This window comes from Mytilus californianus, unplaced genomic scaffold (genome assembly GCF_021869535.1).
Source record: "Mytilus californianus isolate M0D057914Y unplaced genomic scaffold, xbMytCali1.0.p SCAF_5, whole genome shotgun sequence".
Lineage (NCBI taxonomy): Eukaryota > Metazoa > Mollusca > Bivalvia > Mytilida > Mytilidae > Mytilus > Mytilus californianus.
Window position 1 is genome coordinate 12,717,276 of NW_026262701.1, and position 24,343 is coordinate 12,741,618.

General features: G+C 31.0%; 3 protein-coding genes across 6 annotated transcripts in view; 2 read left to right on the forward strand and 1 right to left on the reverse strand.

The window, feature by feature from the left end:
• Window positions 1-1,945, forward strand: part of LOC127703179 (uncharacterized) — a 22,960-nt gene extending 21,015 nt beyond the window's left edge. For all 4 annotated transcript variants that reach the window (XM_052207704.1, XM_052207705.1, XM_052207702.1 and 1 more), the window contains exons 6-7: window positions 521-1,439; window positions 1,843-1,945. In XM_052207704.1, the coding sequence (XP_052063664.1) occupies window positions 521-1,439; window positions 1,843-1,876 (953 nt within the window). In that variant the 3' untranslated portion in view covers window positions 1,877-1,945. The remainder of the gene's footprint in view (window positions 1-520; window positions 1,440-1,842) is intronic.
• A 9,576-nt stretch (window positions 1,946-11,521) lies between these two features.
• LOC127700277 (transmembrane protein 170B-like) lies at window positions 11,522-23,400 on the reverse strand. Its single transcript, XM_052203697.1, has 4 exons — window positions 23,310-23,400; window positions 17,871-17,971; window positions 15,878-16,048; window positions 11,522-13,966 (listed from the first exon to the last, which is right to left on the reverse strand). Exons 2-4 carry the CDS (start codon window positions 17,962-17,964, stop codon window positions 13,836-13,838), a joined length of 396 nt encoding a protein of 131 aa, XP_052059657.1. The 5' UTR covers window positions 17,965-17,971; window positions 23,310-23,400; the 3' UTR covers window positions 11,522-13,835.
• A 158-nt stretch (window positions 23,401-23,558) lies between these two features.
• LOC127700276 (craniofacial development protein 1-like) overlaps window positions 23,559-24,343 on the forward strand; it is a 12,506-nt gene continuing 11,721 nt past the window's right edge. The window contains exon 1 of the mRNA XM_052203696.1: window positions 23,559-23,692. Coding sequence (XP_052059656.1) covers window positions 23,638-23,692 — 55 coding nt within the window. The 5' untranslated portion in view covers window positions 23,559-23,637. The remainder of the gene's footprint in view (window positions 23,693-24,343) is intronic.

Here is a 24,343-nt window from a genome sequence, read left to right on the forward strand (position 1 = left end):
GTACAGTCATATCAAGGTTTTCATTCATATAATTTTTACAGAAAACTGATTAATATTTATGGACCACAATTTCCTTTATATTTTTTAAGGTGTTGATATAAAGAATGTTGTATAGCAAAAATTTTTATTTTATTTTAATTTGTATAATGCATAAGATAATTATATCACAGAAAAGTTGTTGTCAAGGGAGATAATTTTTACAATTGTTTGATGTAATTAGTGTTAGATTTTATATTTTGTTCTCAAAATGTGTGATGAATTCCTTGAGAATGACTGTAAAGGCATTCTATTATTTGATAACACAGTTAGTCATAACATTTATGTTAAAATACTATTTCTTCTGAACTTTATTACATCTTGAAATATTGTACATTTGGAAATATAACAAGAAACTAAAAATTAGATTTTTAACTCAAATCAATTAAATGTTTTAAAGTATTAATTTCAAATGTATGTAGAGAATATGTATAAAAACATTGCAAAAAATTCGCAATTTAAATTTCATTCAAATTTCTTTCAGCTCAAATGAAGCAAGATCTTGAAACAAAAGATGACAGTATTCAGCAGCTATCTAACCGTGAAAGTAATCTACTTTTATCTTTAAATCATACCGTCATGCACAGTGTTAACCAACAGGATCAGATAAACAATTTACTGGGTGATAATCAATCTCTTCAGGATGAAAATAGTCTGTTAACTACTGTGAAGAATCAGTTGAGTAATAATAATCGTCAGTTACAAGATGATAATAGGCAGCTTAGTAGTGATAATAGTAATAAGGACAAAACATTAGCTCAACAAGTTAGAGTTAATTCATATCTGAGGAGAGATGTGGCAACAAGAGATGCAACCATTGAGCAGAAAAATGCACTGTGTTCTGAACTGAAAACTAAAACTAAACAATTGAAAGCAGAAAATACGGATCTGAAGACAGAAAACACACAGAAAGATGGCACAATTTCACAATTACAGACAGACAACACACAATTACAGACAGACAACACACAATTACAGACAGAAAACACACAGAAAGATGGCACAATTTCACAATTACAGACAGACAACACACAACAAGTCAGCAAAATTAAGAATTTAAATTCTGAAACAAAGAATTTAAAGAAAGACAACATATTATTGTATCAGAAATTACAAGAAACAACTGAAATCTGTGAACATAAGGACAGGCAGTTAAGAATTCAAAAAATTAAAGTTGATGAATTGCAATACCAAATGTCTGAAACTGGTGACAGAATTGCTAGGTTAGAAAAAGTGAATGAGGACAAATGTGATGAAATAAATAGACTAATTGGTAATAATGATGAGCAGGCTCAACATATCAGGGAGCAGAATAGCACCATCGATGATCTCAGACATAGGTTACAGGAACAAGAGAGTATCAACAGAGATCTGTACTCACAGATTGCTGAACTCAGGCAGCTGTAAGTAGTCATTATGTTTGATAGTCTTTATACTGCTGTCTAAATCTAGACAAATATCTGAATCTTAACAAGTTGTATTCATGTGAATAGGTACAGTTGATTCTTATACTGTTCAGTTGATGATATATGTACAATGATATACATTATAAATACAAACTTCCACTGATCTATCCTTTGTGACTTTATCACATGACAATTTTAACAAAATTTAAGGAAGTATTATGCTACAACATAGAACACCCTAAAATGTAAAAGATAATGATCATAAATCCCTGAATAGCGTTTGAAGTCTACAATTTTGCTTTTCAATTTTACAATTAACCTACATGTATATTTAGTTTGAAATTGATTGAAAGTTCACATGATTCAGACATTTTTATTTATAATATACCTTTTATTTCAGAGTTCTAGCACAGATAGGTGCAGCAGAAGAATAAAGATGTTAATACCACAAGATCATACACATGTATAGTGCTATACATTTTTAAATCATATTTGTTACAGTACAAATGTAATAGTATTTGTTTTAATATCATTTTTGTTGGTGGATACCATTGTTTCATATTACATTGTTCATTGTTATGGTCAGTATTGCATTTATCATATACATTAATTTATACTCGTTACTGATGTTTAATATGTAAGTTAGGGCATTTTTGTATACATAAGATAAATTTCATATTAACATGGTATAAGAAATAAAACTTTAGTTCACAGTTCATAATAATGCATTTAAAATAAACCTGGTGATTGAAATTGAATTCAGATCTTTTTTAGATTGAACTAAAAAGAAATAATACTGCTGGTGAAGAAAATTTTCAAAGATTTTAATAGAAGTTTATTATACTTGATGTGAAATGAATTTTATATAATATGCTTTATATAAACAGTAAAGTTTTTATAAGATATTTGTTTTAAACAAACTACATTTTATAAATTTGAATTCTTTTTTTTTAAAAGAACAAATGAACATTTCTATTATTTGATTTACTTTTATACATTATTTTTAATCTTTAATTGAATGATGCTTTGAAAGTATTCTAAATTTTATATAAAAATAATGTTTTATTAATCTACAAATTTGAATGAAATAAATATAAAAGGTTATCGTTATCAAATGTAATAAACATTTCTGTAGTTTAAACTTCAGTCAAACCTTCTTAAAAAACCACTACAGTCAAAACTGCTTAAAAAACACATACAGTAAGTAAAAACCTGTTTTATAAGACCATTAAGTTAAGGTTCCTCTGTAATGTCGTTCATAAAGATTGAACCCTTATTGAAACATCACCTGTTTTATAAGACTACTTTTTAGCTCTCCCTTAAGTGGTCTCTTAAAACAGGTTTTACTGTAAAAAGTTACCTCTTTATGGGGTTATCAAATAAACATTAATTGAAAATTGCTTCAATTTAGCTAACATTTAAATTTATCATCTACTTATGCAAAAGCTATTTATAGGGCTGTTTCATAATTGAACATGTCTGAGGAAAGGGGGGTCATGAGGTACTGTAAATGAAACTGATAGATGGTTATATTTTGTGACAACTGCTTCAAGAATCACTTTGTATTTGAATAAATATTAAATTTTGGGTAGCTGGGGGTACATATAATGCCTTCTGACCCCCAATATTTAATTCTAGAACAGCTTGTGTAAGTTTCCTTTTTTTAATCAGGTCAATGTTTGAATTTTCCATAATAAAAATATCATTAGAAACACATATCAGATCTTGATATACCTGTATTATCTTTAGTAATCTTTTCTGAAAATTTATTGACAATGAAATATTCTTCTTCATATTATTATATATTTTTATGTCCATATTTTATTGCAAATGATTGTACATACAATGTATATAACCTTCATGTAAATATTCCATATTTATACAAATTTTAATGCAGCGAAAATATTTGTATGTCTCTTACTGTCAAAACCATTCATTTGTATATAAAATGAGAAATTGTATAGTTTCTTTTGTAATATTATATGAAAAAAGAATGACATTTTAGATTATATCATTTTATTTTTCATATCTATTGACTAGTCATTATTGTAAATATATATCATCATGGTTGTAATTATAATGTTAGAATATCTTTTATATTATTGTTCTTTTAATTTCTTCCTGTCCAATAGTGCTATTTTACTTGTATCAGATTCAAACTGCTTTCAGTTTATTTGTAAAACCAAAACTACATAAAAAGCTATGGTTGTTGAGTTAAGGTGGTACCCAACACCTTGACTAATATTAATTTGGCTTGTTTAATTTTCATAAAATTTTGACAAAATGTTTACTTTGACCCTTTGACAAAAATATAAAAATTTCAAAAAAATTGAACCAACCACTTTATCAGAAAAATTTCGTTGGTTATATAGCAGTTTGACAAACACTAATTTTGATCATTGAGAAGCTTAATATTTCCTTAACAATACAACGTAATTAAAACGTTTAGCTGATTTTTACAGAGTTATCTCCCTGTAGTGTTAGGTACCACCTTAAATGACATTTTGTCTTTACGTTTATTTTTAAGAGCAAAATAAGTAATCTCCGTTTAGAAAAGGGTTTTTAAGTGTAAAACACTAAAGATGATATTTTTCATGTGAACATATTTTTAACAACATACCAAAAAGAACACTTAAACACTGGTAGACTTTTTGTTTTATCTATTTGACTTTGTAAAATTATACAAGGAAAGTAAAGAAGAATATTTTAGCAAAAATATTTGTAGGCCACTATTAATTTTTCAGAAAAAAAAATTCTACAAAAAATCTGGGTTTTTATGAACTTCCACTCAATTTATGATGTCACAAATACATCACTGATAACGCAATTGGTGAAAATTTTCTTTAACTAAAACAATTGGACATATTCACATATTTTTCATCAAATTTTCATAACATTATCACGTTTTAAAATTTTTTCAGATTTTATGAGTTAGTGCAACCAACTCCATTGTAACTTGTCTTACAACAGCAAATGCTACCTTGTTTTCAAATTTTTAATGTGTACCACATTGTTTTTTTACTGAAGTAATCGGCCTTTAATGGTAAAATAAGGAGCAAGGCATACATTGTTTTCATGATGAAGCTGTTTATTTATTGGCTACAATTTCTATTTTCAAAATAAGAAAGAATTAAAAGCAAAATGATAACTTTGGTATATAGGTACACATTTAATCTTATTTTTGGAAACAATCTGATCTCTCTATCTTATTAGTTTGATAATATATCAGTGGATCTTAATATTGCTGCTGTTATTATTTTTAAAAGCAAGTTTAACTTAAAAATGTTCCTAATCAGAACTATTAGTTTATTGATATTCTGATAATGTTTTCATATTCAATTATAAAGACATTCATATGTACATGACAGATATTTACATTGTTTCTATGCAATATTGTAGTAATGAGAGATGATGTAAATAAAATTATAATAAAATAATACCAAGAAGTATTTCTGTGTTTTAATGATTTTTGTCTCGCCTGCATCAAAAGTTGCAGAATGAGAGACAAAGGGATTACAATCCAGCGTCCAAAAAACTATATGTATTAAGCTTAATATTTCAGAGGGTAGTTGACCTGGAGGCTTCCTTTTTATACGACCGCAAAAATTACACACTTAATAAGTTATTGTCATGAAACTAGAAAAATGCTTGTTTTTTGCCCCTTTTTTGGCCCCTAATTCCTAAGATTTAGAGGCAATTACCCCCAAAATCAATGCCAGCATTCCTTTTGTGATATGAAACCTTGTGGTACAATGTCAGAGAGATCCATACACTTACACACAAGTTATGTCTGGAAGTTACAAAAATGCTTATTTTTGGCCCCTTTTTGGCCCCTAATTCCTTTACTGTTGGTACCATAACCCCCAAAACCAATCCCAACCTTCCTTTTGTGGTATTGAACCTTGTGGTAAAATTTCATAGAGATCCATTCACTTAAACTAAAGTTAGAGTGCGAAAACCAATGTGTCTTCGGACGACGCCGGACGACACCAGACGACGACGACGACGAAGACGACGACGACGCCAACGTCATACCAATATACGACCACAAAAATTTTTTTGCGGTCGTATAAAAATCAAAAATCTAAATACATGGTTAGATTCAGCATATCAAAGAACCCCATATATTCAATTTTTGTTGAAATCAAACAAAGTTTAATTTTGGACCCCGATTTGGACCAACTTGAAAACTGGGCCCATAATCAAAAATCTAAATACATGGTTAGATTCAGCATATCAAAGAACCCCATATATTCAATTTTTGTTGAAATCAAACAAAGTTTAATTTTGGACCCCGATTTGGACCAACTTGAAAACTGGGCCCATAATCAAAAATCTAAATACATGGTTAGATTCAGCATATCAAAGAACCCCATATATTCAATTTTTTTTTAAATCAAACTAAGTTTAATTTTGGACCCTTTGGACCTTTATGTAGACCAATTTGTCTGATTTATATTTAAAAGCAAATAATAATGATATGGTAGGAGATACACACCAAACAGGATGTGTAAATTATTATATAATAAGTAATGTGCAATAGCAAGAAATTTTCAATTGCACAGTATTGCACAATAGCAAGAAATCTTCAATTGCACAGTATTGCGCAATAGCAAGAAATCTTCAATTGCACAGTATTGCGCAATAGCAAGAAATATCCAATAGCACAATATTGCGCAATAGCAAGAAATTGTCAATTGTACAGTATTGCGCAATAGCAAGAAATATTTAATTGCACAGTATTGTGCAAGAGAAGATACTTCGTATAAATTGCTTATTTCTTGACCAATTTCAATGGGGTTTTATTCTTGAATTCTTGGAATTTTTTAATATGCTGAATTATACCGTGTATTTAGTTTTTGGATTTTGGGCCCCGTTTTTAAATTGGTCCACATTGAGGTCCAAAGGGTCCAAAATTTAACTTTGTTTGATTTCATCAAAAATTGAATTATTGGGGTTCTTTGATATGCCGAATCTAACCATGTATTTAGATTCTTAATTTTTGGTTCTGTTTTCAAATTGGTCTACATAAAGGTCCAAAGGGTCCAAAATTAAACTTAGTTTGATTTAAAAAAAAATTGAATATATGGGGTTCTTTGATATGCTGAATCTAACCATGTATTTAGATTTTTGATTATGGGCCCAGTTTTCAAGTTGGTCCAAATCGGGGTCCAAAATTAAACTTTGTTTGATTTCAACAAAAATTGAATATATGGGGTTCTTTGATATGCTGAATCTAACCATGTATTTAGATTTTTGATTTTTGGGCCCCGTTGTCAACTTTGTCCACATTGAGGTCAAAAGGGACCCAAAATTAAACTTTTTTTTATTTCATCAAAAATTGAATTATTGGGGTTCTTTGATATGCCGAATCTAACCGTGTATTTAGATTCTTAATTTTTGGTTCCGTTTTCAAATTGGTCTACATTAAGGTCCAAAGGGTCCAAAATTAAACTTAGTTTGATTTTAACAAAAATTGAATTCTTAGGGTTCTTTGATATGCTGAATCTAAACATGTATTTAGATTTTTGATTTTGAGCCCAGTTTTCAAGTTGGTCCAAATCGGGGTCCAAAATTAAACTTTGTTTGATTTCAACAAAAATTGAATATATGGGGTTCTTTGAATCTAACCATGTATTTAGATTTTGGATATTGGACCATAATAGGTGAATGTCCAATTTAAAATTTTTAAGTTCTTAGACCACATTCATTCTGTGTCAGAAACCTATGCTGTGTCAAATATTTAATCACAATCCAAATGCAAAGCTGTATCAAGCTTGAATGTTGTGTCCATACTTGCCCAAACTGTTCAGGGTTCGACCTCTGCGGTCGTATCAAGCTGCGCCCTGCGGAGCATTTTATTTGGCCCTGTCATCATTTTTGTCCACATTGAGATCAAAAGGGTCCAAAATTAAACTTTGTTTGATTTCATCAAAAATTGAATTCTTGGGGTTCTTTGATATGCTGAATCTAACCATGTATTTAGATTTTGGATATTGGACCATAATAGGTGAATGTCCAATTTAAAATTTTTAAGTTCTTAGACCACATTCATTCTGTGTCAGGAACCTATGCTGTGTCAAATATTTAATCACAATCCAAATTCAGAGCTGTATCAAGCTTGAATGTTGTGTCCATACTTGCCCCAACTGTTCAGGGTTCGACCTCTGCGGTCGTATCAAGCTGCGCCCTGCGGAGCATTTTATTGTATATAGATGCCTTATGTTACGAAGTTTCTGTCTGTCATATGTCTGTGTCCTTGACCTCATTTTCAAGGTTCAGCGACTGCTTTAAAAAAAAATTTTTTTGTTTTGTAAATTTCTTACTTATGAGTAATAGGATAACTGTATTTGGTATATGGGTTTCTTTCAAGGTCTACATATCTGTCAGACAGGGTTCACCTGACCTCGACCTCATTTCATCAAGGTTAAAGTACCATGATTAGTAGGTCCATTTCCCAGATTCTGTAAGCAGTATGTCAACTATATTTGGTGCATGGAATGATTGTAAGATGTACATGTCAGTCTGGCAGGTTTCATTTGACCTTGACCTCATTTTCATGGTCTATTGGTCAATGTTAAGCTTTTGTGATTTGGTCTTTTTTTCTAATACTATAACAATAGGACAACTTTATTTGGTGTATAGAATGATTGTAAGGTGTACCTGTCTGTCTGGTGGGCATCATCTGTCCTTGACCTCATTTTCATAGCTCATTGGTCCATGTGAAGTTTCAGTTGTAAGGTGCCCTTTTCTAAGATACTATAATCAATAGGTCAACTTCTAGTATGTTTGGTGTATGGGATAATTGTAATGTGTACATGCCTGTCTGGCAGGGTTAATCTGACATTGACCTCATTTTCATGATTCGTTGGTTAATGTGGAGTTTTCCTGGTTGAGTCTGTTTCTCCGATACCATAAGCAATAGGTCAACTATATTTGAGGTATGTAATGATTGTAAGGTGTACATGTCTGTCTTACTTGGTATCGTCTGACCTTGACCTTATTTTCATGGATCATCGATAATGTTTAGTTTATGTGATACTTGCAGTAAAATTATATCTTTAGGACTATCAACATAAAACGAATAATGAATAGTAAAGCAGGCAAGAAATTTCAGTGTGTGCACTCTTGTTATAGATTTTCTGATGTTGTGCCTTTACACCACTTTCCAAGGTTCAGGGGAGGTTTGGCCCCTTCAAACATGTTTAACCCGCCTTTATGTGCTTTTAGTTCAGTGGTTGTCTTTGGTTCAAGTTTGTCATATTTGTTTTGATATAAATTAGGCCGTTAGTTTTCTCTCAATTGAATTGTTTCATATTTTTCATTTCAGGGCCTTTTATAGCTGACTATATGGTATGAGTTTTTCTCATTATTGAAGGCCGTACGATTGCCTATTAGTGCTTACATCCACTTCATTTGAACTTTGGTGGATAGTTGTATCAATGGCAATCATACCACATCTATTATTATGCCCCACCTACCAAAGTAGAGGGGCATTATGTTTTTCAGTCTTTGCTTCCATTCGTCCATCTATCTGTCCTGCATCAGGTTAAAGTTTTTGGTCAAGGTAGTTTTTGATGAAGTTGAAGTTAATCAACTGGAAAATTAGTACACATGTTCCCTATGATATGATCTTTCTAATTTTAATGCCAAATTAAGAGTTTTTACCCCAATTTCACGGTCCACTGAACATAGAAAATGGTAGTGCGATTGGGGCATCCATATACTATGGACACATTCTTGTTTTTTTATTGTTATAAGAACCCTACAAAACATATGTAGTAACTATGCATTGTATTATGAAATAAGATTCATTTATTAATTTCTAAACTAGCATGTTTTAAATGATTGATTTTGTCTGTAAATTTCCAATTAAAAATGTGTAATTGTACTTCAACTTGTAACCCCTTTGGACATAGTTCACCTCAATGGGATCTTTCTTGGGTTTTTTGCTCTAAAATCCAGGATATTCAAACTTTTTGGATTATTCTACCTGATGACTGAGTGATTGATTGTTGGTTTTTGATGCCACTTTCAGCTCTTTTGGCTATCAGTTTTTACTGGTGGAGCATGCCAGCTTTCCTTTAGGGCACCACAACTTTCTACAGGAAAACTGGCAATTTTAGTCAATTAAGATCAGTCAAAACGCATGCCACTTGTAGAGTTCAAACTCACAATCTCAGTGTTGAATGGCTAGTGATGGCTGAAAATGTTCTTCCTAGGCCACTTAGCCATTGAGGCCCCTCCTACCTGATGAAAGTTATTCCATAAACCTATGTTATCAGCATATCATATGGTTGTTTTTGGGGGTCATGATTAATGGAATCATAACATACAAAACCAATCCAATGGTTATAAGTTGTGTTTAGTTTATGCAAAAGAAGTTTCTTAAAATAAGAAAATTAGCTAAGAAAATGTTTGAACATAGCAATAAAGGTGTTTGGTGGCATACAATTGAAATATATTTGTTGTCATAGTAAGTTACTGGTGTGCCAAATGAATCAAACTGGCAGTACTTGTTAGTTTTATTTGCCAGATATAATTTGTAATTTGTTGATATACCTAACTGAACAGCTGTTTACTTCAGATGAAATGTGATCAACATTTTACACAGAATTCTCAAAAGGTTTAACTGGTGTTAGGGATTGTCTTGAACCTTCATTGAGGTGGGAGTTTTTTCTCCATGTTGATGGCATCACTGCTCTCTGAGATAAAGATAAACAATAAAAATACAGTTCCTTTGCTTTAGGTTTTCGTTCAGGTGTTAAGTTTGTGTCATCAGTTGATACACCTTATCCTTTCTTTTCCTTTATATTAACAAAGTTTGTCTCTAGTGTTGTGTGAAGATAATAAAAATTTCCTCATGCATGAAGTGTGTGCTCTTTTATTTTGACGGTTAAGTCATATTTATTCTGAGATAACTTCTCCCTATGAGTGATACTTCATTTTCTCACGTTTTGCAAGTTTGTTTCATGAAACTGTTCTATATTCAGTCCACCCGAATTATTTTGTTGTTTCATACAGAATTTCATGCCAAGTTATCTAACATACAACTTGATGCACTCTGTTGTCTAAATGTTTTTCTTGTTTCTGTTTCTTACAATGAGATTGTTGGTCATGATCAATTTATGACTATTTGGAGGATTTCTTTGCCAGCTATAATTTATAATATGTTATTATTTCTGTGAAGCTGTGTTCAACAGATGTAGGTTAATCTAAATATAGCAAAGAATTCCTCTCATTAATGCTAGGGGCTGTATAAAGCTTTCATTTGGGTGAGCTTTTTTGTTCCATTCTCAAGGCTGGAAATGACTTTGAGATGAAGAAAAGCAATAAAAGCAATGCAAATGTTCCTTTGCTTTTAAGTTTTTCCAATTGAGTGAAGTCATTGTGTGTCATTAATTGATAAAATATATATTCTTTCTTGGTCCTTTGGTAAACCTCTAAGATATATGATTTTATTGCTCATTAGAATTTTAGTATGACAACCAGCATCATCAGTCCCAATACAGATCAGGATTAGGTGTAAGGTAACAGCTTGCTGCGTACCACTTCACAAAAACTATTCAAATGTATGAAGCGAACAAGTAAAAAACTTATTTCAGGAACAATTTAATTTACATTGCAGTTTTGTTACTTGGATGTTTTCTGCATTTTAATGAGTCCAGGAAGAAGCTACTCAAATACCTGTTGTACAGGGTAACACTCTGCAACTCCAAAATTACAATGGTTTCAAGTGAATCCTAAAACTATATCCTTATTATATATACATTGATGGAGGACAGTTAAATGTCCAGTGGCAATTATTACATGCTTATCCAAGACTAGAACATGCTGATATGACCCTTTGATCCATGTGAGCTGAAAATCGGCCTAAAATTTTCATCCAAAACATACTTGGTCACTTGAAGTCGATAATGACATTTCCTTGTTTAGGAACATTTTTGCAAATAAGGTTTTGAAAGAATAAGATAAATCAGCAGATTTAAAAACTCACTTCAGTATGCAATTTCATAGTTTAATTTTGTGTATACTGTGGATAGTTTTATAGGCCAAGAAAGAAAACTGTCTAAAATACATTATAAAATGTGATAATTTATTATTCAAACAAATGTCAAAAAAATTCGTAAGGGTTCCCCGGAACCCAGTGTCTCGCCTACTTTTGCTGTTAATCGCAGGCTCAACAAAAATGAGGAGAAAAATCAATAAAAATATTCCTTTAGATACTATCTTTTGATTGTAAGAAGCTTCTGTCAAAGTTTGGTACAAATCCAGGATAGTTTATGAATCTAATAAATGTTTTAAAAACTTTAACTGCAGACTGTATTTAATGTTAACTGGAAGAAAAAAAAGTCCATTTATAAGTAAAATACGGATAAACAGGTACAAAATTTTAACAAAATTTCCTTCTAGATACTAGCTTTTGATCATAAACAAGCTTCTCTCCAAGTTTGCTACAAATCCAGGATAGTTTAAGAAAGTTATTAATTTTAAAAACTTTAACCACAGAGTGAATGTATTGTTTCCTGGCGGAAAAACTAAGTCCATTTATAAGTAAAATACGGAAAAAATGAAATTTTTTTTTTAACAAATTTACTTCTGGATACTATCTTATGATCATAAACAAGCTTCTGTCCAAGTTTGGTACAAATCCAGGATAGTTTAAGAAAGTTATTAAAATTTTAAAAACTTTATCCACAGAGTGAATGTAATGTTTCCCGGCTGAAAAACTAATTCCATTTACAAGTAAAATACAGAAAAACAGGAATTTTATTTTCACAAAATTTACTTCTGGATACTATCTTATGATCATAAACAAGCTTCTGTCCAAGTTTGGTAGAAATCCAGGATAGTTTAAGAAAGTTATTATAATTTCAAAAACTTTAACCACAGAGTGAATATTTGTGGACGCCGCCGCGGATTACGACAACGACGCCAACGGAATGTAGGATCGCTATGTCTCGCTTTTTCCACTAAAGTCGAAGGCTCGACAAAAATATAACACATAACAATGGTACTTTGTATTTTAACCTCCTTGCATAAAGACATCAATTATCATAAAATTTTACAATTAAAACTTGAAAACTGGCTACACTTCACTGAAGAAATAATAAATAATGAATGGTGTAAAATCTAAAAGTAGTAAAGCAAAGAAACAAATATTTTTAACTCTAAAATGATATCCACATAAGTAATAGATTTAACCCATAAGTCATGATTATAACAAATTTTTTCTAATACTAAAAACATTGTTGTATGAAATTGCAACTTGCCCGATAATTATATTAATCATCTATCTCACTCTCTCTGCAGCTTAATTACCTTAAGTAAAATGCATTTTATCTGAATCTTGGTTATCCTATAAATATAATTTCGGTATTAAAATATACCTGAGGTATAACAAAATAATGACTTTACCTGTTAATTTATCATCAAATACATTCCTGTGTATGGTTGCAGTATTAAACACATGTATCTATATATTCTGTAATACTATTTGAATATTATAAAATGTGGCATCCATTTTGACAGTTAGAGTAAGTTAATTCTTTAAAAAACGCTCACTTAAAGTATATTTTATCCATGTTTACTGGGTTAAAATAATATGTTTATAATAATTTACAACAGTAAAAGACAAGGCTGTACGTTTAACTATAGTTGCTTACTTCTACCTCATTTGGTCTCTGGTGGACAATTGTCTCAATGGAAATCATACCACATCTTCTTATTTTAATAAGTGGTTGTTCAACCTTACTATCACCAATAATTTTAGTTGATGTTTTTTTATGATGCTACCAGATGACCTTAACATTTGAATTAGGGTCTAGAAACCAATGTCAGATTAATTTGAGTTTAAGCTATCTCCATTGCCAAGCATCGGACAATGTTTGAAGAAGGAATCCAAGAGTGAAGGTCTTATGCACTTTCACTATTTAATCTTTGTATGAAGTCATAATGTACCAATATAATTTAATAAAGTTCAAGCACTTGCTTTGATCAACCATTTCTCCTAGTGGGACAGACAAAGCTTTAAGCCAAGTGAGGTTACATTCTATAGAAGCAAAAATACAATGACTAGAATTGAAATGCATAAAATACATGTATGTTCTAACCAACAGAACAATCACTACTAACATCAACTGTCTGTGACCTTTGACCTTGAAATCCATATAAATGTCTATAATAGTATTGACATAATGTTCTACATTAAAATTGTACTTGTTCATGTGATGGCTTGAGTACTATAATGACTAGAAAGACAAGTTCATATTGACATTTCACAGATTGAAATGTCATATCCTTTTTGCAGTTGTGTCCACATTCAAATAGGCCTTCAGTAGCATGGCATTTTTCTTTTCTTTGATGTTCATAATGCTAGTGACATAGCCTTTATCATAATGTAGCTAGAATTCTACTGAATGATACAACTATAACTACTACAGTTTGTCCTAGTCCCCATAACAAAGCAATGAATGGCTTCATCTCAAAATCAGATCCACGATAAAATCCAGCAATTGTAGCACCTGAAAAAAAGAAAGAACACTGTTTAATTGATCGTGCTCAGTTAATGTATCGTAAATGATTAGTAACATCACTGATGTCCCATTCTTATATTTGGTTATCATTAATTCTAAAATGATGTGCCTCTTTCGATTTGTAAACAACAGCGTGATAAAATTCTCGATTTATCTATACTAAGTGCAGACTCAGAGATGTCCATATTGGTGGCTGTTACTATTTACCTCCCACGTAAATCCACATGTATTGTAACCTATGTGCAAACACTATGTGGATTTCGTTGTGTTCAAATTAAAATTGAAAAAAGAAACTACAGAACCGTTATTCATATTCTAATGCATAACAAAAAGAAGTAATGCATAAGATGCAGGGACATGTGAAAATTTCCAACAAATCTATGGCTTGCATGAATTATTTCTTAATTATTGGCTTTAAATAAATATATAAAGTGTATATGGAGGGAAATCCTCGTGGAACAGGATACAAGCTTATATTTGTTAAGTCAACCAACATAATATTGCCAGCTTTGGGGAAAGTTCTTAACATTAAATAATTAAATCATTGTAATATTTATTTTCACTAATTAATAACATTTTAACTTGATATTCTGCAAAGCCATATTAGCACAAAATGTTGTATCTTAAATATGTTCAACATCAAATTTCTAAAATTTCATTCCATGCAGGAAAATTACTAATATATTATTCATTTTATGTTTTTCTTCATGCAAAGATGTAATAGGATGCACATGGCACTAATTTCTCTTTTATTTTTGTTAAACATCTATCTAAGACAACATAAATATAGATTCACATAAATTTAGCATGTAGAAATGTCAATTTTCTTCAGATTCACATTAAAAAATAATGTCTAATAAATGATTTTAAATTACCAAATATCTTCTAACTATTATTAATTCACTGTGTTTAAATGTATATGTTAAATGCATATGGTAAAATATCATTCTCTCTATTATTTTCCAGATAATATGTAAACAGTTTTACAGATTTAAATATATAGATTTTGCAAAAAAATTTAAATAAAGGATGTTCGCTTGGCATGTTTTGGAATTTTTGTCAGATGTTTGGAATCCTCTGGTTTTATCCATTTGAATGCCTTAAAAAATTTTGCCCACTAATCCCCATTTTTCTTTTTATAAATCTTTTACATGTATAATTATAAGCCATCTGTAAAAGTCTTATAAAAACTTTGTTATTTAATAATAACTTTTGTGAACTTAAACTTGTCAATGATAAAGCTATGAAAAATCAAGAGAGAACATTTTCCCGCCAAAATTTCAATGGCTAATATCTCGAAAACAAGCACACGGACCTACATTTTTTTTCCGCTCATATGGATCCTTTACTAATCCACTATCAATATATACTAGTGTTATGAAAAGCTTGTTATTTTGAAACTGAGTAGCGAACTTCCTTAAGTATGTATTTTCAGTTGTTATAAACCAAATAGAAATCTTTTTTACTTGAACAAAAAGCATAATAACATAGATTTTATTCACACAAAAAATTAGAAATTGTTGAGAGTTATTGCATTTATACAGTCTTTTGGTTGTAACAAGCTGCTGAGATTAACCCAGCTCCAGCTCTTATGGGAGATAACTCAGGTAAATTAAAGATACATTCTGATTGTACATGATTGTTGTTTGCTTATTGTCCAGTGAGAAATATATGTAATATATGGACCGTCTGAAAACTTTATGCGATAGATGTTCCTTTATAATATTAGTTTAAACAGAAGAAATATTCTGGAATATTATTTCCATTGGAAGAAATATTACAGCATTTGTTCCTGAAAGAATAAGGGTATAGAATATTTGTTCTATAACAAAGTTTCCAGCGAAAGATTCTGTTAGGAGGAAGAAATACATGTTGACAAGGACACCAGAGAATACCTACTTGTAATTACACCACCTGTCAATGGACATAAAACTCCCATCACTATAATGACAAGTGACATCCATCGTCCAATCTTATGTTTTCTCAATCGTATAAAGGCTAAAATGGCTGCTATGGCATGTACAAAGATGGAGGTGAATAAGGCCCATAAGAATACCTGGTACCAGATTTCTGAAATAAAATACAAAAATACCTGTATTAACAATATAAGCATTCATGTATATTTAATTGACAAAGATAGTCATCAATTGTTTACTTTGTTTCATGTGATAATGAAACTATTAAACTGACACATTCACTGCCTGTTGCTTAAAAGCATTTAAAAAGTAGTCTGTTATATTATAACCTCCAATTTTTTAGCAATATTTTATTCAAGGACTTGCTTAATAAATTGTAGTCAATTGATTGATCAGTGTTTAACACCACTTACAGCACTTTTGTGCTATTTTGTGATGATCAGCTTTTACTGTTCGAGGAAGTCCGGAGAGAACCACAGACCTTCAGTTGGAAATTGTAAAACTGACAATCCTAGTCAATTAAATTAAAATCGAGCGCACCTGCCATGAGCCCAGGATTCAAACTCATAACCTCAGTGTTGACAGGCTAGTGATACAGTTGTTCGACTACTAAGACCACTCAGCCACCAAATACATTTGATAAGAAAAACATGGAAATCAGTGAGATGTGTGTGCCTCCAAACATGTTTAACACTGCCACTTTCTGTATGAGCCTGTCCCAGGTCAGGAGCCTGCAATTCAGTGGTTGTTGCTTTAAATCTTATTTGTTTTTTGCCTTTTTTTTTTTAAATCAGGTGGTTTGTTTTCTCGTTTGAATTGTTTTACATTTGTCATTTCAGGGCCTTCGATAGCTTGCCATGTGCTATGGGTTTTGCTCATTGTTGAAGGCTGTACAGTGAGCTATAGGTGCTAACCTTTTACGTCATTTGGCCTCTGGTGGCGAGTTGTCTCATTGGCAATCATACCACTTCTTATTATTTTTATATGAGAAAAAAATCTCATAGAATTTTAGGAAATAATCAATGCATTTAATTATGGAACAGAACTTTTATTGAAAGTACTCATCTTGAAAGTAACTGAAAAGGTGTTCATTGAAAAGCTAAAGCTAAATGCAAGCTGTGACACTGAAATAGGAATCAAATACTGTAAATTCAGAAAATGTTGCAATGTTTTTATTATTGCGAAAAATGTGACAGGGTTATAATAGCAATAATTTAAACTCGCATTTTGAAATTTTTTAGAGGAATTAAACAGGATTTTTCCCAATATTGCAAAAATTAAAATCGCATTTTAGTCTAAAATGACAAAATCGCAATAATAAATGCAATAATAATAATGATAAGAAGATTTGGTATGATTGCTAATGAGACAACTCTCCACCAGAGACCAAATGAAGTAGAAGATGGAATATAATACACCAAGGACAAGATGGTCCCCTAAACTTAAATGATTCATTTTGTTTGTACTCTGTAACATTATAAATATATATTATCAAAAAATCATGATTATCACTGAACAAATCATATGCAAGAGTAATCAATAAATTGTATAAAACTGGTGATGTCTTCCAACTGTGAACAAATAATTACTCTTATCAATAACATGATTGATAACCAATTAATCTGTAATTTATATATACATGTCTATGAATAGGAGTATTACAAACATGTTCTTATTCAAGTCAATAAAAATTACCTGCAAAACTTTTAGCTAATTCTCAAGGAGTAAGACCTAACAATAAAACTTACCTGCAAAACTTTTAGCGGATTTTCAAGGGGCAACCCTTACAACATGTACAATAAAACTTACCTGCAAAACTTTCAGCGGATTTTCAAGGGGCAACCCTTACAACATGTACAATAAAACTTACCTGCAAAACTTTTAGCTAATTCTCCAGGAGTGAGACCTAACAATAAAACTTACCTGCAAAACTTTTAGCTAATTCTCCATGAGTAAGACATAACAATTAAACTTACCTGCAAAACTTTTAGCCGATTCTCCAGGAGTAAGACCTAACATATCAAATATATTAAATGGTGTAGTGAACTCATCCTGTGATCCAGACGACATGATTTACCTAGAAAATAAAATTGATACTGTAAATTCAGAAATTATTGCGAGTTTTTTATTAATACGAATAATGCAACTGGGTAAGTATTGCAATAATAAGACCTTGCATTCTGATATCTGATTCATATATCTGTAAGAAGTCTTCAAGATTTTCCTGAAATCACAATATTTAATCTCAAATTTTTGTTCATTCTTTAAAAATCACAATAATAAATGCACGCAATAATTTCTGAATTTACCATGTTTACAGTAATTTATAATCCAATGATTCTGAAGTCTTAGAAGAGAGCAATTAAGTTTGCTTCAAATTGCATTGCCAGATGATGTTCACAGACCTTTTTGGTGGGGAAAGTCATATAAACACTGCTGATACATAAATTTATAAAAGAAATAGACCTATCTAGTAATTGTTTGAAGTTGGACTAAGATAACTATTGTGTTAAAGTCTATTAAATCCTTATTTCAGAGAGAGATTATATAATAACATTGAAATTTATTTTTTTTAAATTCAGGAAATTTAAATATTTTCTGAAACATAAAGTGCATTTAAAATTTACTTGTCAAGTTCCTGTCATGCCATTAACCTTTTCTAGGTGCACAAGTTTATCTGTACTTAGAATAGATTTTGTGTTGGTAACATAGTGCTTTCAAGACATTTCAGCCACAAAACCAGTTCAGCTATAGTCATTATTCAGCCACATTATTACATAATGTTCATAACGTTAATATGATATATATTAAGTGTGTTGACAACAGATTGTTAAATGAGAATGAATATAATTTAACAAAAAGTAATTGTGTTCCCTTATTGACCCTTATTTCTTTTTCTTCTCATGAAACATACCTGTCAACCTATGAAAATGAAAATGCAGGTTATAACCTGCACTGAAGAAGAAAATCTCAGGTCATAACGTGTACAAACTATTTTCAGCTGAATTTGAGTATTTACAGGACTTTTTTTAATTTTAAATCGAAGAGTTTCCAAAACATGTTCACATGGTTAAGTATTAACTGAAATTCTAACATGACGTTCTTCAAACGCTTTGAGTACACACTCGTGGTAAAATATGAATATATTGTTTGGGCTGTTCCGATCGTACTCCCGCGTCATATGCTTTTTTATGAATGAGCTACCCGACGTCATAGAACGATGACGTAACAATATAAGCATTTTACGGGAAAATACACGCTTGTGAAACCGAAAATCATCACAACAAGGAAACGTAAACAAACGATGCTAAAATGTGTTATATAAGCCATTTTTTGTTTCCATATAAGATATATAAATACAATTATCATTTAGATTAATTCAAACCTATCTAAATATGTCATTGTAAATAGTTTAAGCATGCCATTTATTCAGTTTGCTCCGTTCTTTTACGTCAATTTAATAGTGCGTTTATTTATGGGAACGGCAAATAATGCCTTCACCTAGAGCGCTTCGATCCAAAAGAATTGCCGTATTTGTCCTATTAGAACCGAAATAATTCATGGGGGCTTGAATATATCATGATTTTACCACGGGTTGTCCCTTTATGCCGATATTTTACCCATAGCTCAGGGTAAAATATTTGTCATAAAGGGCCAACCCGTGGTAAAATCACGATATATTCAAGCCCCCATGAATTATTTCTTAATTCTAACATGACGTTCTTCAAACGCTTTGAGTACACACCCGTGGTAAAATATGAATATATTGTTTGGGCTGTTCCGATCGTACTCCCCCGTCATATGCTTTTTTATGAATGAGCTACCCGACGTCATAGAACGATGACGTAAGAATAACTCTATAGGGTTATTAGAGAAAATATCATACATGTGTTATAACAGATACTTTCATGAGTTGTCTACTCTTTATTTCTTAATCTGTAGTAATATATGTTTATTATTTGTTAAATCAATCATAAATATTTTAATTTTTAGTGAGAACTTGGGAATTCCTGAAACTTTGCGCAGTAACTTAATACATAGTCTTGATAACTAATTTTCAAATTAAATTAATACATTTTTTTATCAACCATGGCGAGTCAATGATACAAGGCTTTTAAGGGATAAACTAAGCTGTAATAGCAAGGCTTAGTTATTACAGGTATACAACTTATTACATGAGATTTTTGGTAATTACTCTCTAAGCTTGCGCAGAACCTCATTACATGCTCTGGTCATTATTTCTTACAATAAATTAAAATACATTGTGATAAAGCATGATATATGTCTGAGCAAAGGCTTTGAAGTCATGTAGAGAAGCTGTAATAACACACTTTAGTGCTGTTCGTGTGAATGATTTAAGTGTTATATATGTAATAACAAAAAATTACATACACAACTGTACAAGCCGATCCCCAAGCTGATACATATAAACTTTGGTATACGAACATGAGACAATTCATCAACTTCATCAGTATAAATATTGTACTTGTAAGTATATGTTTTTGGTATACAAATATGAGACAACATGAGTTTCATCAATATCATCACATTACTGTAAACTGGGAAATTTTAGCGCCATCTTTTTTCTGAGGTTTACCAACCAGATCTAAATTCTCCCAATTTTAAATTCGCGATATTTAAATTCGCGATATTCCGGTGTCCTACATAAGTATTTTATAAAAGATTAGGATTTGAATTTTACATGTGGCGTTAATCAAGTGATAAAATCAATCAAAAATCTTTTTTGTCGGTTCATTAATGTAAAAGTAGTTTTAAGTTATTAGTCATGTTTGCAATAAAACACACATACACAATAAACAAAGAAGAATGAATTAAATGTTGTCAGGATTACTGCTAGTTTATTAATCAATCTTTTGATCTTATTATTCTGTGTACCAGATATAATGAGGCAATCATTGTAAAACTGATTGACAGCTGTTATTTACATATATAAAACAATTATTTTTATAACAATATCCATTATATCCTATTGCTTGAGATGTCTTCCATTTTGATTAGACAAACATGAGTATAGTTGTGATTTCTAACATTGCCTTCATTTAGAAATACAATTAAAGTTATGATTTTCAGTATAGATCAGTGGTGTGTAAAACCGATGTTATACAGTCAGGGACAAGTGTCACATGATGTTTGCCACACAAGAACAGCTGCAACTACTACAAACTGCAAAGAAGTGGTATATGGATGGTACATTCAAAGTGGTAAAGAAGCCTTTCTACCAGATGTTCTCAATCCATGCCTTCGTCCAAAAAGACAACTGTATGAAGCAGATACCTCTTCTCTTCATCTTGATGTCTCACAAAGAGAAGAAAGATTACAAAGCAATAAGTAATACATTTTTATAACTATTTATGTGGTTTATACTTGGTATATGTCAATGAGATTGTGAGATCAGTATAGTACCAAAATCTATAGGGTACATGTCAATGAGACAACTATGCATCTTTTATATATCTACACTGTTGATGTATTACATATTTATATGTACATTGTATATGATTATGGTGTATTACATTAAAATTCTATATATACAAGATGATTAAAATTTCCTTCGTAATTTTAATTGTTTTTAACAGGTATTCAACAGACTCGTCGAACTGATCCCTCAGCATAGAGTGCAGGCCTTTTGTTTAGATTTTGAAGCTGTTAAGTGTTAATGTATTATTAGTATGAATATTCACAACAAAGTATTTGATTCACGATCATGTAGAGTTGTTTCACAATAAATACATGTCTTCTTTATCTAATATTTGATATTGCGTTAGTACATGTTTGTCTTCAATCTATATGTTTATATAACTTTAATTTTAATTATAAAATGCTGAATTTGAGTATACCTTATGTTTAGTATAATAGTGCGTTTTTTCTTGGTGAGCATATCAAATTGAACAATTATAGTGCTGTTAGTTGTTCTTTATATTATATGTACTGCTTATGATAGCTAGTGTATTTGTTATTGTAGTAGTGCTGAAAAAATATATAATAATTCAGTATTATAACTTCAAATAAAAGATCAATCTATAAAGACCTTGTTGATTACGTAACTTTTATCAATCATGATTTTGATTGAATTAAGTGATTACGACTAGCGTTACTTTAGTTCACGATCATCAGACAACTGTTGAATAAACAAACCAATTATCATGATTACAAATGTATAGACTAATGATTTGATTTTAACAAGTCATTATATGATGAGTTACATTTTTATACATGTTCCATTGGATAATAAGCCTATAAGTATCTATTTATCTCTTCTATGTGTGAATAAAATAAAAAAAAAAAAAATCCCCATGATATTCCAAGTTATCATGGAAAATAACTTCATATTTATAATTTGATGCTGCTTTACAAACAGAAACAATCACACTCATTTTCGTATCCATTTAAAATAATTCATCTGATTGTTACTCCAATATTAGGCATACTTCACTTACATGTACATGCTGTCATCAAACATTGATACTTTTTACAAATTCCTTTTGATCCGGGAACACAGTTATCGTCCTTTGATTTTCGTTGTCTACAAATATAGTCCCTAGTGTGGACAGTGTGTTACTTGCAGCTGCTATTTTTTTTTATACCCCTTCCAAATTTATTTCTTCATGTTTTATGCCTCAAATAGCAAGTAGGGGGATGTAATAACACTGTAAAAAAATATGGGTCATGAATTTTAAAGTAAAGTAGTGATTTGGTCCAGCTAAAAAAGGTCAAAAAATAGTATTTCGGAAGCTGTCAAAAGAATATAAGACCCCCTTAATATGCTTAACATAAAATTGGCCATATTTTGAGTGATAGCTGATGAAGTTTTTTATAATTTTGATATAATTTGTCCCAAAAATAGTCCACCACACTGTAAAAATATTATTTAGAATGCGCAGGTGGGATTTTTTTTATTTTCATTTTTTGTCTAAAAGAAATGCACTACGAAATAACTGTGTTCTCGGGCAATTTATCCCGATTCAAATATGTCACCAAATTCTCCGAAGTTAATATAGATTATTCATTACTTTGGGCAGGATCGACTTGGGGCCGGATTGGTTTGGGGCCGGAACGACCTGATACCCTATGCATGATTGTCAAAATATGAACTGTTATATCTTTCTATAGTTTAGTACATAAAGACAATAATAATATCAATAGAACTTGTATACATTTTAACAAAACAAAGGATGTATATCACCCCTTTGAAACATGTAACATACATAAGTTATCACAGTTTTTGGATTTTTTAGTCCACAATAACAAATGTACATGTATGTTATTTTTCTCTAATTGTAATAACCATATAGAGTTATACCCTTGACTGTCTATTTGTTTCATAAATCAACAATCTACATATAACACAGTATATTAAGGCTATATATCATTAATAAAATGCATCAAAAATCAACCTTTCCCATTAAACCTCTGGATATGGTACAATCTGAAAAACTGTTCCAGGTTGACGGTTTCAGAAATTGACAACTTATTATAAAGTGGTCATTTTTCGGTACAAATATTTGGGCTCTTGAATTGGAAACATTTCGTTTGATATAATTAGAATCCATAATTTTACCTATACACATACAATATCAAATATTTTGAATAGTTCTAAATAACATAATGTTGTAAAATGTACTAGGAATAAAAGGGTTCAAAACTTATGAACACCTTATAGTAGGAGAAAACACTTCCGGTCACAATTCTGAATTTATTGTGCGAAAATTGTAAAATATAAAAATGTCAGACGAAGAAGATTACAGCTCAGGAAGCGACGAAGATTATGTTCCTTCAGGTGATTGACCTCATTTTATACATGATCTTCCAACTGTATATTTTCCCGGGAAAAAATGACATAATAAAGCAAATATCATCTCGTAACAAACTATGCACGTTGTCTTTGACTTTGTGTGTGTTTTACCCCGAATGACCCCAGGTCAAACGGGACAGCTCATTCCTAAAAGGGGAATTGAAAACTCGTATTTTATTCATGAACATACATTAAATGCATGATTATCTGTCTGGACGTGCCATATCTAAAACCTGTCAACCACTGGACACATCCTAGCTACATGTACATTAGCTGAGTCCTATTATCATCAATACATGTACTATCCTTAGCAAGTACACCAAAACTGATTGATATTACCATAAAACTGTTATTTATATTGAACCACCCTTGTGGTCCTGTGGTAGCATGTTGGCCTCTAGTGCAGGAGCCAGGAAGTCGTGGATTCGAACCCAGGCGGGGTCAAACCAAAGACATGAAAATTGGTGTTTGCTGCTTGTACGATAAGTTCACTGCTTAAAGACTGGTAGGCTCAGTGTCATAACAATGTGACTGAGTAGGGTAAAATGTCTTCCTGGTCCCTGCTGTGGACTGTTACCTTTTGAACTAGCACAGTAAAAATCTGACTCAGCGTGTCAGTCTACATGCACTAGAAAA

Coding starts and splice junctions, on each gene's coding strand:
- LOC127700277 (XM_052203697.1), bottom strand. CDS start 17,964: ATGTCGTCTGGATCACAGGATGAGTTCACTACACCATTTAATATATTT. Junction 16,049..17,870: donor ATCGGCTAAAAGTTTTGCAG/GTAAGTTTAATT, acceptor ATTTTATTTCAG/AAATCTGGTACCAGGTATTC. Junction 13,967..15,877: donor GACAGGTGGTGTAATTACAA/GTAGGTATTCTC, acceptor TCTTTTTTTCAG/GTGCTACAATTGCTGGATTT.